Genomic DNA, 18,981 nt, shown 5'->3' on the forward strand with positions numbered 1-18,981 from the left:
CTTAGTCAGACAAGACCAATGGGCTGTTGGGCTTAGAATGAGGATTAAATACCATTCATGTGGACTTTGCCTCCTCTGTGATATCTGAAATGGACTCAACTGCATGGCATAGGTAACTGCCTGTCACATGCATGAGAGGAACCCCTTAGTTTTACAGGAAAGAAGCTGTGTCTCTTTTCCCCACAACCCCAAAAGCAGGAACTCTGCCCACCCCATGTCCTCAGCTAAGATACTGTGCTCCCACCACACCTATCTGAAGTTCCCATCTCCCACTCTCCAAATCTAAACGCACAATTCATGTCACTAGACCCATAATTCAGGCCACTGACAGCAACAACTGTTGAACATTCAGGAATGCTTCTCCGTTAGGACCTTGGAGAATGACGATTCCCTTTGTCAAATAGCAGCAGTTTTACAGTAGACAAAATGCTGTGGCTGAATCCTGCTCTGAAAAGAACTTCAACAAACAGATCTAGGATGCAGTATTAAGTATATAAAGCACGTGCAGCAACAGATTCCCCGCCACCATCACCACACTCCCTGCCAGAACAGTAATCATTTACAACAATATGCCTAAGGATGCATCTGCATTTCCTCTGGAAAGCCAACACTTTGGCTGAGAAAATCTGCATGCTTTCTAAAATCAGAAAAGCCAAGAACCTAAAGGGAAAAAATGTATTTCTGACTAAAAGATTGTCATCATTTGCTCTTCTAAAATTCTCACTGCTTTCCTTTTAGGAAGGATGTGTTTGCTGTCGAGGAAGGCTAAATGCACTTCCACAAGACCAGATCAGGCATCTTAAGAGTGCCTCCTCTTTGAAAAATAAAGATGGATTTATGTTATTCTGCATCCCAATTGGGTGCTAAAGCAGACTATCAACTCACCACAGCGAAGGCTGATATATTGCAGGTTGGTACAAGATTGCAAACAAAGAAACTAAGCAGTAACTAAAACAAAGCTGAGCCTGAAACACCTCCCATGAAAGTTTTTTTTTTCCTATTCTGAAAATTAGATACAAAAAAGGGAAACATTGCACATATCAAAACAGCAAACGGAACCCCCTAAAAACACAGAATGGTATGCTTTTCCAGGTCCCCTTCAAGACAGATTTTGGAGAAGGATGCAGTGTTAATGTCGAAACACAGTGTCCACTATAATCTCAGGAACCACTATGACAAGAGTTTACCTGTGGATTTCCTGGCAGAATATGTTTGCAGAATTCTGTAAGTGGTTCACACGTGTACCCCCAAGATCAAGGTAACATGCATTTTACTTTTCTTTTTCGAAAGGTACCTAGATATTTAAACAGGTTGCAAGTGCGTGTAGTTGATTCTGGCTGCAAGAGGGGCTCGCCTTTTTGTTTTATTAACGAGGACGTACATGGAGCTGACCGCACACATCTCCAAAGCAGATTTCTGTTTTACCCTTCAAAGCAGTAAATAAAGACTTACAGAGGGAGGTGGGGACTCCCGGCCAATCAAAGGAGTATTCTCACAGCGGGGATTCTGGAAATTTGCATTCTGGCTCCTGAGGGGGAGGCGGAAAAAAAGTCACGTGTGAAAGGGTTACCCACTTTTTGGTTCACAATGATTTTGGAATAAAATTTTGGATACATTCACTGGTCTTAGGATCTTGTATGCTAAAAGGGTATGTGAACAGAGCCCTAACAGGAAAATGCAGTTCAAAAGCAGATCACGCTGATGAGTGTTATCCCCTTGGCTCTACGGGAGCAGAAGAATCTTCAAGGGCAGTGACTGGCAAGAGGAGAGACTGACCACGCCCACAAAGAGTTCTAATCCTGTGGGTATGCCCGAAGGGGCACATTATTTCCCAGTCCAAAATTCCAGCCGCCAAAACCTGTATATCATTCTGACTTCACTCTGGGCAAAGAATCATCTCATATACCCTGCACACTTAAAGCTTGTGCTGGATGTTTCATTCCTTCCATTACAGAGACAATGTTGGGAATCCTTTAAACACACAGCAGTTAAGTCTTTCCTAAGCATCCATCTTGCACAGTTTATTTGCTACTGGCAAGCGTTTCCAATCTCAAAGTACTGAAGAGTCTTTTCCCATTAAGCTCTACAAATATCCATTTATACTCTTTCAATGCTTTCAGAATGAATTAAGCAAGCTGGCTAACAGCTGCAGTCACAAACAACTCTTTTTTTGGTACTCCTGTAGTAACTGCTGCATCTACTGGTTTCTGTACATTATCTCTAAAGCAGTGGTAGGCAGCTTGGTGGCCTCCAGGTGTTTGGGACTATAACCCCCATCAGCCCCAACCAGTATGGCCAATGGTCAGGGATGGGAGCTGTGGTTCAAAAGACCCGGAGGACACCAGCTTGCCTTTCCCTGCTCAAAAGTAACTAACTACCTGGATCAATTCAGATACACAGAGCCGCAGAACAGAGGAGCCTGTCAGGATGAACAGCCCTCCCTCTACACAACCAACATAACAGAGACTTGAACTTCAAGTTCATCATGGCTTTTTATTAGGCTTTTCTATAATATAGCATCAGCAAAACTCAAAAACTGCCCCATGGCCTAAATAGCTAATCCTGAGCTCTCTATTAGGGAAGGTTTTTGCAAGGTAAGGAAGTTGCCACCCAATTGATGATAGGCAGCTACGGTGAAACCCCAAAAGCGGCTTAAGCCTTAGGGAGACTCCCTTCTTCGTACGCTCCAGTGAGAGGCTATTCTGACAGAGCATCTCAAGTCACTCCCTAACTCCGCCCACTTAGACCCACAATGCGCCCTTGCATCAACCAAGTCACGTCCCTCCTCCTCCTTGGAAGGGACTAGGTTTCCCGTGGAGTGGGGGGGGGAGGTGGAGGTGGTGTCTTGGCCTGGGCCACCTGGTTGTCAAGGCCTTGGGAAGATTCTTCCCCAACTCCTGGAGACCCCTGGGGAGTTTCTTCCCCCACTTTCTGGTTCTAGTTCCATTTCTGTATCAGAACTGGAATGATCAGAAACCACAGGGGCCCTGGTCTCAATCCTGACAGGGCTTTTCATATATGAAGCTGCCTTTTTCCGAGTCAGACCACTAGATTATCTAGCTGAGTAACATTTGCTCTGACATGCATGGCTCTCCAAGGTTTCAGGGAGATGTTTTTCTCCATCCTGCTACCCAAGATCCTTTGAAGTGGAGATGCCAGGGACTGAAAGCATCACCCTATGGACACAAATAATCTGCTCTTCCATCGAGTAACATCTACTCACATGTACTCTGTGACAGGAGCATTGCTAACTGTGTGTGCTGCAGCTGGAATGCTGGTCTCACTACCATAGCTGCTTCCACAGCTGTAAAGGCTAGGCATGTGCACCCTGTACAAGTTGTCGTGTGTTTGCCTGTTCCCTTGAGCAGTAGATTCATCCTCTCCATCATCATCTGAGCTCCTGCAAAAGACAGCAGGGGGAAAAAAAATCAAAGTTTCTCTCCAGCATTTTAGAGCTGCTCCAAAGTAAAGCAGTCCAAGCATACGGCATTTCTAATCTTATTCTGCTACACACACACACACACACACACTTCTGAGTAGTCACAGAGGGCAGTTCAATGAGGCAACAGGCTACTTCCCACAGCAACCAACTCGTCCCTGAGAATAGAATTATGCAGACCTCCCACAACTGCCATCTGGGCTTTCTAAGCCTGTCATAGTTCCCACAGTTGTTCTTCCCACAAAGCCTTCCAGATAACATCAAATCAGTATAGGGTGGAGACGAATACAACTTATCTCTAGAGCTTCTGAATGTAAAATTAATCTAAGAGACCAGAATAGTATTAAGACAGTGGGGTACAGGGGAGGCCACATATACACAACCATTTTTAACAACATGTCAGAAGATTGAGACAGCCTATTAGCATTATTAGCCACTACTGAAAATTCCCAGGAGTGATTTACACTAGGGTGGGCAGACTACGCTTGCAGGATCAAATGTTTTTACTAGGATGTCAAAATCCACCAACTAGAACCAGGAGCAAAATTTTGGCTGGGAGGGGAGCCACAAACAAAATGGTGGCTGAGGAGGCAGGGCCAATTACCAACTGCACCCATGAGCCTGCAGTCACCTGCATAAACAAATACTAGCTTACATCTGAGTTACTATATACCATGAATCCTAACACAAAACTCAAACTTGCCAGCAGAGTTCTACAAAAACCTGGTCAATGGCAACAAATTAATATGCTCCTATTTTACAGGGGCTCACTGGAAGGACAGATACTGAAGCTCAAATATTTCAGCCACCTAATGCGAAGAGAAAAGTCCCTGGAAAAGACCCTGATGCTGGGAAAGACTGAAGGCAAAAGGAGAACGGGGCGGCAGAGGATGAGATGGCTGGATAGCATCACTGATGCAATGAATATGGACTTGAGCACGCTCCGGGAGAGAGCGCAGGACAGGAAGGCCTGGCGTGCTATGGTCCATAGGGTCACGAAGAGTCGGACACGACTGAACAACAACAACATTTTACAGGGACAGGACACTGAGGCTGAGAAATAAGTGATTAGCACAAGGCCAGCAATAACAGAGGGTTTTTTTTTAAAACTTGCAACTGTATTTGTCATTGTTAAGTCTACTGAGAGTTAGAGACCTTTGCCAGTTTTCTGGAAATCACCCAGAGATCTACCAGTAGATCCTGATCTACTTTCTGCTTTTCCTTATTTTATATAACTAGACACTACAGGATTTCATATTTGTGGCTACACCTGATGTGAGGGGGAGGTAGGGAAGAATGTTTTTCTTGTGTCTATAGCTTTTTGTAAAAACATTCTGAGTGACTTTATCGAAACAGCTCTATGGACATTAATTGTTTTAAAACCCTCAAATCTCACACAGTAAGCAAAGCCATAGACAAGCTTTGGAAATTAATGCGATAGCCAACAGAAAAGAAAAGGTATACGTTATATTCTCAAAGTAAAATCACATCAAAGACTGCTAAAAGTAAATTAAAGCAACACAAATGCAGATGGGGTTCAAAGTATGCAATGCTTGGCAACTCTTAAGTGGTAGGCAGACTTGCCACCTGTTCATGGACATCTGAGGGAGGAAGGAGGGAAAGGACCAGTAAAACTCTGCCTGGGCGTACTTAATCAGCAGATTATCTCTGAGACCAAATAACTCTCCCAATTATTGGTCTTTCGAAAGCCATGCTAGTTCCATCACGTTCAAAGTATGATCCAGGAATCACTTATTGAATGAGGTTTGGTTTCCAGACAATCGCTCATCAAGTAATTTGCATTGAGTGCCACAAGGTGGCAGTGAACCTTTGCTATCCAATAGGAATTATGGGTCAGCAACATGGGATTTTATACAAAAGTTCAAAATTTTATGGTTGCAGAAATGATTTTTTTAATCCATGTTTTTAAGCTTTTTTATTTTTGCATGAATGACACTCCTAGAGCTTCAGCTCTTGGGTGGTATAGAAATGTAATTAATAAATAAATAGTCCCTCCAGGAAGACTTACTTCCCTGTTAATCAGTACTCCCTAAAATATCTTGCCAATTCTATTTTAATGCCTCTTTTGTGGCGAATTGAGGTAAGGAAGAAGGTCTATGCGCCCTGAATATATGATCTTGAGTAGTACCATGGGGAGCAAAGAGTTGTGGCCAGTAAGGGTTGTTCGGGGTTATTTGGTAGGCAGATTGTAGTCATGGCCACATACGACTGCCACATATACAGTCAAGATGACATCATCTCCCACAGCCATTTGGCTGGTTTCCCCAGGGGTTTCATCTTCCCTTGCAGCACACTGCCTGTGTAGTTTGCTCAAGTTAAAGAGAGTGACTGGCCCCTTTTCCTCAGCCTTTGGCACGCTGTAGTCCAAACACTCGACACCAGTATTTCCTCTCTTTGTGTACATACCTCTTCTGCTGCCAAGTGTGTGGGACGCTACACACTATAGAACTGAACATGAGGGCTGTGACAAAAGAGAAGAGAACCAGGTAGATAAGCCCCTCCACACCGTCGTAGCAGAAGCCTGTCAGTGCTTGGATGTAATCCTAATGGAAAGAAATAAACACTTTCAAGCTCAAGATGACTAGCAACACAGAATAAGCGTTACCTGGCTTTTAATCTGCAGTACAAACATACATAATGCTGAATTTACTTTTGTGGGTCTGTCAAGGGCACTTCTGAATTTTTTTAATTGCTCACTTTCCATCCATGTTTTTATACAAACACAAAAATATAAAGATAAACAAACCTATGAGAACTACTGAGCTGCACCTCTGCCATAGACTCTGTGATCTGGGTAATTAACCTATGGGTTGTTGTGGCGGCACGAGAGAAAGCACGCTGCCCACCACCCACTTGCTGCTTCAGCTTGGCGTCCAGTTTAGAAAACAATTTGCAGGAATGCCCTGTTCCTGGGTTGTTCACTGTAACATCTGAACCTGGAACTCTGGGCTATTAAGAAGGAACAATCCAGAGTTTTAACTCATGGTTTGTTGTTGGATTAAAACTCTGGCCTGTTTCCCCCTCAACAACCTGAAGTTCCTGGGTTGTTTTCTCAACCGGATGCAAGCAGAAGCAGCAAGCAGGCATCCACTCCAGTGTGATCCCAACAACCCATGGATTGTTGTTACGTGCTAACCTGGTCACTAGGTTTAGGCAAGCTGCTCTCTCCCATCCTCAGCACTAGACATTTGCCATATGCAGGCAACGATATACCTTACAGGGTTCACGTAAGGATTACAGAGATAACATGTGCAACCTATTAGGTATTATTAGTATAAAGCCACAAGCTATGCATACTTGAAAAAGGAGGGGCAGGAAATGGGTGTCCTTCTCTCCAGCTCTTGGTTTTGAAAATCAGTAACAGGTAATACACCATATCTAGGCATACTGTCCATCTGTCTTCATGTCCCTCCCCTTTTACACAGAACCATTATCAATCCTGTCAGCCCATCCTGTAGCCAAGGAAAGAAGCAGTAGCTTGCCAATGTGAATGCTGGACTTTTTATTCTGATGGGAAGGCCACCAGACTTGGCTCAGCTGGTAGTACATGCCGCACAATCTGTTTAAGCTGTCAGACTGTGGTGAAACTCAAGATTATACAAGATGTCTAGTGTCCTTGCAGTAGGTACACTCATGGCCATCAGGGTCCTACCTGGTTTTCCAAAAGATAGAGAAGCAAATGGTCTACATCCTATGCTTTCACAGTACACCATATCCTGACCTCTCATATCATATGTCTTTATCATATCTATAACCAAGCACCCTGTTATTTCATGCATCTGCTGCCCTCTGGCACTCACCAAATGCAGACTTCGACAGTCCACCAAGGCAGTCAGATGCTGCAGGTTTATTTCTGTGGAGTTCAGAACTTCCTGAATTCGACTAAGGTACTCCTATAAACAAAGATTTGGATAGAAGTTGAATGCAAACTTTAGGCTGTTCTTTGCAGGGATTGTGAAAAGGAATGAAGCAACATCCTCAAACAATGCTAAAAAAAATCATGAAGCTTTACCTTGGAAGCGGGGTATTCCTTGATGGCTGACCTCATGAGCTTCAGCACATCATCCTGCATTTCTACCAAGGCCTTGTGGCTTCCTGACAGCTTCTGCTCAACACAAATATCATGTCTCAATCCTTAGGGCCAAGGTAAGCAGCCTGTGTGCAGCTACTGAATTTTTAATCGCAGTTACCTTGAATTATTGAAGAATTATCTATATTAGTGACCATCAACATCCCACACAAAAGTGTTAGGGCAGTTAGGTGTTAAAGAGTGTCAGAATAAGGTAGCGCGCGTGCATGCATGCACATGTGTGTAAAACCTGAGTTCAAATTTCCCCTTGCCAATGAAACTAACAAGGTGACCTTGAGCCAGTCAGCATCACAGGATTGCTGCAACAACAAAAGGGACAGCCTTGCATGCCACTCTGAGCTCCTTAAATGAAGACTGGGATAACAATGTAATTGGTATCTCATAACAGGATAGTATGCATGTCTCAAGTTTAAGGAGAAAAATCTTTATTTTCAAAAGTTGTGCAAGGGAGATGACACAGTTTTACGTTGCATCTCCTTGGGCTTTTGCTGCAATGCCCCAGCCAATTTCTTACACAGCCTGACCCCCTGTGAGATCAGGTGATACAACACAGTGACATTCAGGAGAAGATCCTGTTTGCTTTAACAGAATTTGCAGCCAAGAACTTCCAAGGGGATTGTACTTGTTCAATAGAGCAGTGGAAATTTCCACACCAAGTACCGAAAATGGTTGGATTCTTTTGCATGAATGACAATCCTAGTCCCTCCGGCTCAGGATGGAATGACATATGATGGGAGGAGACTGATCTCTTCAGGTTGCTGTGAAACACCTATAAAATGGGGTGGGGAAATGACTTGAGATGGAAAAGGGGGTTGCTGAACCCTTCCCTGCTTTTTTCTCTACAGTTCCTCCCCCAGACTGCACCCTCCCCCCAACAAGCTGGGGCAGTATCTGGTTTCTGAGCCTGGTTGAAAGAAAAGCAACTGGAATGAGGGATTTTGTGGGGAAAACAGCCTGCTTTATAGTGTTTGGTGGTAACCTGTATTAGAAGGCACAGCTCTGTTGCCACTGCACATAGCTCCACATTCACCTTAATTAAGAGTCCTCCTTGCTTCTCCCCATATCATATGCTGGAAAGTCTTTCCTGACATTTGCTTTGAGAGAAGATGAGATCATAGCCAGACATGGTACAGCTGAATCGCACATCTTTCTTCTGCCCATTGCTCCTGTTATATGTGGTTGGGCTCTCCTTGTCATCAGCAGATGAAAAATACTCCAACATTTAGGAGAAGCTAGTGTTGCGACTTACTGTTAAGACTTCCAGTCATGTCAAAGTACGGCTTAGCAAAAGATGTGTGTGGGTTGAAGGCACTCACCTGCTGAAAGGGATTTGGGTAGCCAGCATTGCAAACAAGGTAATAGTTCAGAGTATCTGTTAAAAATGAAGACAAAAGAAGAGGTAGCAATCAGGGTTTCATATCTGACTCTGGTTACACCTTGTTATTCCTGCAATACCTGAAGATTTTGTTCTGAGCGAACATTTCTCCCTACCAGGTGTCATCTGATGCACCAGATTAAAAATATACAACTTTGTCTCAAAACAAACAATTTGTGGTTCATTGATGATATGGCTAATCTGGAGAAGCAATACTAAAATATCACACCACTTAAGAGCTGGCTTCCTTCTTCTGACCTCCTTGCATCAATCATGAAACCATCTCTCTCCCACCACTCCTTGTGATGACTATCAGTTACGACAATCAGTTTTTGATGTGGAGCTAGAAAAGGGATGTAGGGAAAAGGAAGTAGGGAGCGATCTGCAGCAATACCCCATTCCCTTGCACTTACTCCTCTTTGCAGTATGTCTGCATGCAGCCTTACTTTCCATTCAACAGTTTGAGCTTTCACAATCTTTGCATATAGACTCCTGTAGGGAAGCAGACTTTCCTCCCCCCACAGTGTGCATAAGAGACCGAAGATAAATTGATTACTTGAGCATGTCAACTCAAGCTTGCCAAGGGAAGTGTTACCATTGTGGAATTTATCTGGCATCAGTCACCCAAATGATGTAGGTGTGCCCTATAGTGGCTTCCTTCTGGACTGAGTTTATTTTCTGTATTTTGTTTTAAAATTATCTTTGCAGTTTAATAGCATCCATGCTCTTTTGAATTACATCCCAGTCCTCCAGGAACTGTTGGACAGACAATGGAAATGGATTCTGAAAGCTCTTTTGATAGCAGAAGACATATCCTCCAATACTGGAAAGGCAAATCTCCATTGGCAATTATATGATGGACAGAGGATCTTAATGCTCTCAATGCTCTTCCTTTCTCAGAAGCGGGTCTATTTAAATAAAATGCATACACCATTTACCATACACACTGGAGGAAGAGTGGTATGACAGAGCCAGCCTGCTTCTGCATGCTAGCAAGGGAACCCAACAGCTGTTATTTATAATTTATTAGCCTGCCTTGGGGCTGCTTCCAGCTGCTGCTCCATCTCTTCCCACTGAATCTCTCTCTTTGGGATGACTTATGTCTGTAGCTGAACCATTAAATAGCCACCAGTAAAAACTGGGTGAGCAGCAATTCTGTATGTGTATTACCAAAAGGGTTGTGCCATGAATGGCTATGCATGGACAGCTGTCCATGAGATTAAGTATCTGACCTAGAGAAAAAGCCTGTGCATCCAGATCTCTTTTGACGAGCAAGACTTTTCTGAGCGGAGTCAGCGTACTAGAGATCCACAAACTGTACACATATACAGACCTATATACTCATACACACACACACACACACACACACACACACACACAGCAAAGGATGTCCCTAGATTCTATTTATGTTAGCTGTGAGCTCTTCAGGGTTGGACCATGTTTATGACTCGGCATAAGCATGCTAGTGTGGCCAAACTTAGTTGAAACTAATTCACTCTTGGTCTATGACAGCTGTTTGTTTGCACCTGATCCATAAGCAGTATAGCTCATTCTCTTGGTAAGGATGTGGTTCAACTGAAGTCTAATTCAAAGTGAAATTAGTATCTTTTTACTCTTGTAGGGTGGACTTGCCCCGTGGCACATATTTTTGGGGATCAAGTCTGACATAAATGTGGCCTTATTCTATGATTCCCAGTTGAGAAAGACCCAAATGTGGTTTAATGAAAACTTATTCCACCAGATTCTCCTTTGTCCACATATAAATATTCTTTGTTTAACTTATTGTTATCACCCTAAGAACCCTGCTTAGTTAACCACGGTGAAAATTGAAGCATATGTAACCCGTAATCATGGTAAAAACCACTGGGTTAAGGATGGGGGCGGGGGGATTGATAGAAGTGACAGAAAGAAATGGGAAATCCCCATCTGTTAACTATAGTTAAGAAGTTAAAGTTAAAGCGAGGTGGGAACTAGAGTACAATCTCTTTTTAAAACAAAACATTGCTCTTGATTCCTGGGCTGCAGAAGTATGGTCCTACATTTCCAAGGTAGTTTTGTCTTCCATCGAAAGAGTGTAGCTTTCTGTACTGTTGGAAGCAGATTGCTGGGATAGCCATGCATGATCTCTCCTTGGATAGTAGGCTGGTGTGGGTGGGGGAGGAACTTTTTTATATATTTTGAGCAAAATTATACAACAAATAAAATAAAGAGTCCAACACCAAGCACACATAAATCTACTATTTTCAATGGGCTTAAGTACACACAACTGTTGTGTTGGATCATGTTGTAGCGAAACACAAAGATAAAGCACATCCGCCTAAATAACCTAATGCGGTTGGCTTATGGTTATGGAAACGCAACTTCAGGCTGATGGGACTAACTTTAGGGCATGACCATTCCTTCAAAATAGCACAAATTGGATTGATGGGCATAACATATCCGTTGAATGATTCAACACAGATCAAGAGCTTATCAGACATCAATAGAGAGTGCTCCAGCTAGTCTAGTCCTAGCTCAAGGTGATTATTAAGTAGTAATGAATCAATAATGAAAAGACACACTCCTTCACAGCACTGGCTTAATAATATTAAGCAGGAGAAGCATCCCAGTGGTGATCATTAGATTTGAGAAGCAGATGCACTTTCTCCTTGAAGCATCCATATAGCCTGCATGATTGTCACAGCCAGCCTCTCAGGCATTCCCAAAGAGTAGCTTGCTATACTCTCCATTCAGTGCTTGAGCACCAAATCAGAAGTATAGGAAATGAGTCAAAGCAAGTACCTCTGAGAGTCCCTGCTGCGCAAGCCACAAAGCCCATATTGATTCTGCATTTGATGCCATATGCAATGTGGACAATGGGATCTGGATGCACACCTGTTTCTCTTCCAAAGAACCACACGGACGCATCTGTATCACACACATGCATGTTTGAGTCACTTGAGCATACTGGTTTACATGTCTGGGTGAGAGTGCTTACTCAGGTCCCAAAAGAGAGTGACTACTTTGGTGAGAAGAATGCAAAATTAAGTCCCTGCTTATTGCCGATTGTAACTGTATCAGCCAAATGGACTGCTTTTTCAATAGCTCGAGGAGAAGAGCCAAGAAAATCAATAATTCAGCTCAACTTCCAAATGTACCCAGCAGGTTGTGTCATGTGTGTCTCTGATTCACCTCTGTGAGTGTGTGTGTATGTGTGTGTGGGGGGGGATGCCACACTGACAGCTCTGGAAATTGAAATCCTGTTCACAGAGCATGAATAGCAGAAGCAGAGGAGAGCACAGACCGCCTTGTCACTATGCCTCAGTCAACACCAGGAAGTTCTCCCCACACACAAGGAGAATTCAGTCTTTGCAGCCTGCCTTGTGCTTTGCTCAACTGCAAGCAAGACCAGAATGGTGTCGGGCCAGCGTGGTCTAAGTGAATAGGCAGTAGACTAGGAGGGTGCGGGTTCAAATCCCCACTCACACTCTCTCAGCCCAACCTACCTTGCAGGGTTGTTGTGAGGATTAAATGGAAGAGGGGGAGAGAACATGTATCCTGCATTGAGTTTCTTAGAAAAAGGGCAAGAGAAAATGTAGTAACATGATGTTAGGAATAGGCAACAGGTGCCTAAGAACTATTCAGCATCCAGAACAGCCCCATCCTGCAATAAGAGCCCCTGCTTTCTCACATGCAAAATGAGATTTAACCTGACCACACCCAATTCACACTGGGTTGGGGGGGGGACTGAAAGGCTTGACCTGGTTCGCACAACACGACCGGCTCATTGTGCATTATTTAACCCATGATGAGTTGTGGTCTGTTCTGGGTGCATGCAGCTGCCATTATGAATACGCAGCCCCAGATTGGGGTGATCAGGGGTTGTGCTCTGTTATGCAAAACCAGTCTGCATGGGTTATCTGATGGTTAAACAACCCTTGCATAACCCTCAATTAGTAGTAGGGTTATGCAAAGGTTGTTTAAGCCTTGAATAACCAGGTCACATAACATGGTACAACCCCTAACTGGGGGTTGTGTATTCAAAATGGTGGCTGCACACACCCTGCAAGCCCCACGGCTCATCGTGGGTTAAATAATCCACACCCACAGCTCATGATAGGTTAAATAATCCACAATCACTCAGCCGTGTCATGCGAACTGCCTGCCTCTCTGAGTGGCTGTTGTGTATAATAGAGAGGAATCCATGAAGCTCCTTGAAAAGCCCTTTTGCCTGTGCTTTGGCTTATTTGGGTTTCAGGAACATTACACACAAATGCATGTAACAAAACTGGGACAGTCTGCTTTTTTGCTGCAAAGCTGCATGGAAGGGTGGCAATTTGGGGCAGAGAAGCAACAGAGGAATGGTTATTTCACCTTTACTCACTTGTCCCTGCCACTTCAGACCTCCCCGCTACCCAGCCACTTCTCCCCTGCAGGTTTCCAAATGCATATTTGGGGGAAGCAACTGGGGGGATGATCTGGAGTGAAGAAATAGTGGGTGGAGAAAGAATCGATAACCCTCTTCACTCAAAATCAATCCCTCCCACAGTGTCATTTCTCTTTTTAAAAAGTTAATGTTTAGTGAGTGGGTTGTGACCACACATGGTACATGTAAAGACTGATGGTGGCTAGCTCCAAGTCCTTGCCAACTGCTTAAGAGCAAGCACTCCCATCCTTGCACATTACTCTCCACCTCCAACCATAATAGAACTGTCAGAAATGAGGCAGTCTTCAGTCCAGATATGGCATAATTCCAGCCAGTTATCCGGACACAGAAGCCTGATTGTACTTCATCATTCAACTTTACTAAATCATTTGGTAATAAAACACAATCAGTGAAAATGACTGGGACTAGCAAATGGTCTCCTGCCTTGAAAACAAACACATTGGCTGCTCTGGGGTTTTCCTAGCAGTGCGAGATGATTATGCCATCAGTGTTTGACTCCACCGACTTTATCACAGTTAATGAATACTGGATGAGCTGGGTATACAAGACTCCAGCCTCCCCTTCTATCACATTGTCTAATTTCCCTCCTCTGCTCCATTCCCACCCACCACCCTATACACACAGCATGTGGAAAAACAACAAAGAAGCACATCTCTACACTGACAAGTGGAGATGATAATGAAACACTTAATCAGATTATCTCTGTGTCATTTAACTTGCAAGATTAGAAAAATGCCAGCACAACTTTGGCATTTTTTAAAGTACTTCAATTTTTGCTATTCACTGCTGTTTTCTAAAGGGAAAGGTGAAATGTCACATTATCTTGCAATTAAATGAAAGAGTCCCATATATCAACTACGGATATCAGGATCACAAGGTCATTCAGAAGATCACATATGTTAGCCAGGCTAGAACGCTATTGACCTCCAACATATATCCTTGTTGAGGAACACTGAGATCAATTTTTATGTTGTTTTTTCTTAAGCCAAGACAATAGAAAACTCTGATATTAAAGGTTTCCCAGCTCAAGGACATCTCCTAAGATGACAAGACAACCAGTAATTCTTCAAACTCAACCCATCTAGCTTTGGGCATTATTTGGACCATGTAAGTAAAGTATGAAAGAGCTACCCTCCTTCTCTTTTGATCGCAGTGCTCTTCCAAATGGTCACCCTTCTTCAGCCATTCGACCTGGCTCTGTGGACTGTCAAATCCTGATGAGTCTTAGGGCAGAATCCAGTGGGGTGCTTATGTCCCTGCAGATTCTCTTGATTCCTGCAATTTCTGTCCGCAAGTGGCACCCTCAGATTTAATGCTTCTCAGGCAACCAGAAACAAGCGAAAACACGCATTTCTGGAACAGGACAAATCAACGGAACTCACATAAGGGCGTTCTGCCGACCTGTCCCGATCCAGAAATGATGGTTTCTGCTCATTTGGGGGCTTCCTCTGGGAAGCATTAAATCTCTGTTGCACAAGTGGTGAGTCCTGCTTGTGCAATGGAATCAGCATGACCCACCACCTGCGCAACAGAATCTGTGGGGCAAAAGAGAATTGGTGGGGACGTAAGCACCCCATTGGATTCTGCCCTTAGATTGTTCCCCCTACCTGCACTATAGCTATAACAGTTGCTCTATCTGGCCCAGTGCAGGCTTGCAACTTCACCTCAACACCTCTCAGTGAGCATTAGGACCTCCCTACACCAAAGGGCCTACTACCATTCACTTAACCCCATAGCAAATCCAGAGTAGCTGAACCAGGGTAAAAAAACGGGTAGTATCGATGGAGTAAACCTTGCATTTCCTCTTTTTTATCTTTGCAATAACCAGCCTGCAGATTGTGAAGTTGTCAATATCAAGCCCAATATGGAGGATAAAGTGACTGAACTTCTGAAAGGTTCAAAGTAATTAGAAAAGCTTCTGGGGCAAAACCAAACCAGGAGACATTTTATTCATGTCTAGTGTGTTATAATATATCAGCAACTGAAGATGCATTTAAGGTACAGTGTAATACACTTGCAAAAGTTTTATTTTCTTTTTTAATAAGATAAAAAATGCAAACCGCTGAAGAATACCATTGAAGCAAGAGGTGCATATGTGGATGGAGTGGTGGCGAGGGAACTTTCAGGCAGTCCCACCTTGAGAGCGGGGGAGGATGCTGTCTGGCTTGCCACTTTCCACCTGTTCTCACAATAGCTTTCCCAGGAAAACTAGCTGCTGACCAGGATTTTAACTTATCTCCATTGCCCCCAAACCCTTTGCTGTGCTTCTGCTATTTCTGTGCTGTCTCTGTGCACTTCTAGCCACCCAGACTGCAGTGTGTGGCTTGGCTCTCTTATCTCAAGTAAATTCTGGAGCCATTTTGTCCTGAAGATACCTTTCTGCAGCAGCCCTATTCTCTTCCTTGCAGCATGATGTTATATGAAGGGTGGATAGTCCTGCCTTTTGTACAATGGATGGACTAAATAGTTTTTTGTCCCCTTCCACTGTATCTTTTTATTTTTTTAAATAAAGAGGTTAGTAAGATGAGGATTGTTTCATGAATCATGAAGAAACCAATCTGGGTTTTCTGCAGGGGAAATCCTAGAGCACTAGTTACTAACAAATGCTGCCTTGCAAGTACCCTGGGAGTTATCAGCACAGAGATACAGCTGCTAAAACATTAAGAAGCTAAATATATTGTTGACAAAACCATCTTTGCCATTTAAAAAAACTGTTCAAGGCTCTATTAGAATGAATCCTACACATGTTCTACAGCTGTCACCTGCTCACCCAAGGAGCTGTTCAGTGATCTATCCTCCCTCTCCCCGCCTTCCCACCTTGGCTGCTATCGAAACACAGTTTTGTCAAACGGACTGTTACCTACCGAGACCCAAATTGAAGGCATCATTCATCCACTACCTTTCTCAGTCTAGATTAGGTGAGACAAAGCCCAAGAGAGCACATTACTCAGGTAGGATGTTCAATTACCCCTTTGTCACATGTGTCAAGAGCCTCTGTTACTAAGCCTAATAAATTAGCACAGAGAGCTTTGGGTTCCCGGTGCTAAATACAGTGGAATGCCGGGTTTATATAAAGACCCTGAGACAGGAAACCTGGATTTCATCCCCTGACTGTTTATCAACATCTGTGCAGAAACTGGGCAAACATTTCAGTTCCCTTTACCTTCGTTCCTAATTTTCTTTGAATTGTTAATACAGAGTGCAGAGACATCAGCTGATGCATTAACCATTTAATGACTGACTGATTATAAAGTGCGCCAATTTAAAATCAGTGCTGTCTCCTGGTGAAAAAAAGTGTTTAGCTGTATATATACGCATCTCATTGATTATGGCAATATGTAACACATGCTTTTCCAAAGAGAGAAAATGAGTTACTTTATATTTTGCTGAGATCATTATATGCTTATTGACTTAACTTATAAACTGCATTCACAAATTATAACATTTTAATAGTTTTATTTTATCAGCTAAAAGCAAGACCATTAAAATAGAAAGTTTAGTGAAATGATAGCATTGCAGTTGTTAGCTTTTAAGTATCGGTATTGCTGACGGTCAAAATCCCATAAAGGAGAATTCTGAGCACCTGTTTATTAGGCAGTAATGCAAATCATTCCCACCCCACTGCTGAACTGCAACAAATCATTCATTTATCTATATGAGGGCAACAAATGACCTGTTTCCAGGGCACTGCCTACTACCTGCTGAGGTTCTTGCAAAGAATGCTGGACAAGGTGAATGTTGAGCAAGAGTAAATTCAGGAGGATCACTCAAGCCATAGACCCAGTTCACATGTAACACTAAACCATGGTTTTCTTAACCCATGATTAACCCATGGTTTATTTAACTGGCAGATGATTGAACAAACCATCATTTGTTTTCTCAGTCCCTGAGTTGTTTGTTTCCCTTCTCCTTCACCCATTCCCTCCCTGTATCCCAAATTCATTTGAGGCACTAGAATGTACAGCAGCTGTTTGGGGTTTTTTTTTTTTTACCACTCTCTATCTGACACCTCTGTAGCCTGGCAAAACAGCCAGTGGTTCTGGGTTCACACGTAACGACAACCCATGATTTAAACAACCCAGAGTTCACAAACTGAAAACAAACCATGGATTTTCTTTCTGGGTTGTTTGTGGCTAACAAACCATGCTTTGATAGTATGGCTGGGTTTGCACATCAACCCAGAATTCAATAACCCATGGGTTAAATAAACCATGGGTTAGCTTTATGTGCAAACCAGGTCTGTATCTGTAGTAGAGATCCTGAGTGTGCAGTATTGTTCTGTAACTTTAAAACACACAGAAGTGAATCACAGTGATAAAAAAACACCACGTAGGCCATGCCAAACTGAAGTTAGCAACCTTTGATCTACACAACTAAAATGGGATTTCATTGTTTAATGCTTTATTGCTGTAGCATTTGCTTCCACACTTTATTACAGACCCATGTTATCTGAAAAATTAAATAGCAGATGATTTTTTTTAAATAGTCAGTGTCTAAAATAGTCCCTGAAAACAGAAGGAGAGATTATTCTCAAGGGGTTGCATTTATATTTCAGAGCTACAGCTACATTTTTAAGGATGGTGGAAACACTTATTTTTTCTCTGTCATTGTTCCAGTCTATTTAACTGCCAAATGTGGTACAATGGGGGGGCTGCATACATCTAAATAGAGATTATAGCTCTTGTGTTTGTTTTTAAAGGGAGATCTCTCAGATTCCCAGAACTACAAAAAGCCAAAAAATCAATCTGCAGAAATAAGAATTGCACTTTTGCTACATGAATGGGTTTCCTATTGTTTACACGACCATCATGCCAAATCCACTTTGATCTTTTCAAGTGAAATCATCGACATAGTACAAGCTGTTGCAACTCAGAACTATATTTGCCCCAACTGTTCCTTATATACAGAACTACTTGTGTTCCAAGTAAATGCAGGTTCATTATGGAAACTGGTCAAAGTTGTACAGTTCCTCAGGCATTCAGCCCCATTTGCACATAAATATACATAAATATACATTATTCCATAATGAACCTACAGAAAAACAAAAGCTTGCATAAAGTGAAATGCCCATTCCTTCTCTCTCCTTTATTATGCCACATATACTTCCACAATGTTCTCCCATGTCTCAGAAAGTCTTCTTCCATGCCGAGGCTTTCTTAAGCCACCACCTTTTAGTTGTCCAAATGCTGGGGACATGGGGAGAATTCAAGATGTCTAAAGTAGTGTATTGTACTGACAGATTTGTATGCAGCATTTTTTAAACTTCTATGTCTTTGAGTCGGAGATATGTGCAAACTACTGCTACACATTTCGTGAATATTCTCAGTGCTGTCGCAAGTCCAAATGGTAGTACACGGAACTGAAACATATATGGACCTACTGCAAAGCAAAGGAAACTCTGGAATGACTCTTTGACTGCTATCTGGAAATAAGCATCCTTGAGATCCACCACTGCAAACCAGATGCCTTTCTGAAAGAGGGGGAGAATTGTTGAAAGTGTAGTCATCCTGAATTTCTTGGGTGTGATAAACTCGTTCAATTTCCGTAGATCCAAAATGGGACACAGTCTGCTGTCCCTTTTTGGAACTGTGAAGTAAAGGGAGAAAAAACTCGTTCTTCTGTTTGGAGGA

General features: G+C 42.9%; 1 protein-coding gene across 9 annotated transcripts in view; it reads right to left on the minus strand.

Moving 5' to 3' along the window:
- The window catches only part of TTYH3 (tweety family member 3), a 147,959-nt gene that overhangs the window by 49,059 nt on the left and 79,919 nt on the right, over positions 1-18,981 (minus strand). For all 9 annotated transcript variants that reach the window (XM_084818258.1, XM_084818257.1, XM_084818262.1 and 6 more), the window contains 6 exons: positions 8,867-8,922; positions 7,473-7,565; positions 7,261-7,353; positions 5,867-6,003; positions 3,224-3,400; positions 1,453-1,528 (listed from right to left, as the gene is read on the minus strand). In XM_084818258.1, the coding sequence (XP_084674384.1) occupies positions 1,453-1,528; positions 3,224-3,400; positions 5,867-6,003; positions 7,261-7,353; positions 7,473-7,565; positions 8,867-8,922 (632 nt within the window). The remainder of the gene's footprint in view (positions 1-1,452; positions 1,529-3,223; positions 3,401-5,866; positions 6,004-7,260; positions 7,354-7,472; positions 7,566-8,866; positions 8,923-18,981) is intronic.

The sequence above is a fragment of the Heloderma suspectum genome, chromosome 12 (genome assembly GCF_057233095.1).
Source record: "Heloderma suspectum isolate Gila_16-S chromosome 12, 16-S_ref, whole genome shotgun sequence".
Taxonomy (NCBI): Eukaryota; Metazoa; Chordata; class Lepidosauria; order Squamata; family Helodermatidae; genus Heloderma; species Heloderma suspectum.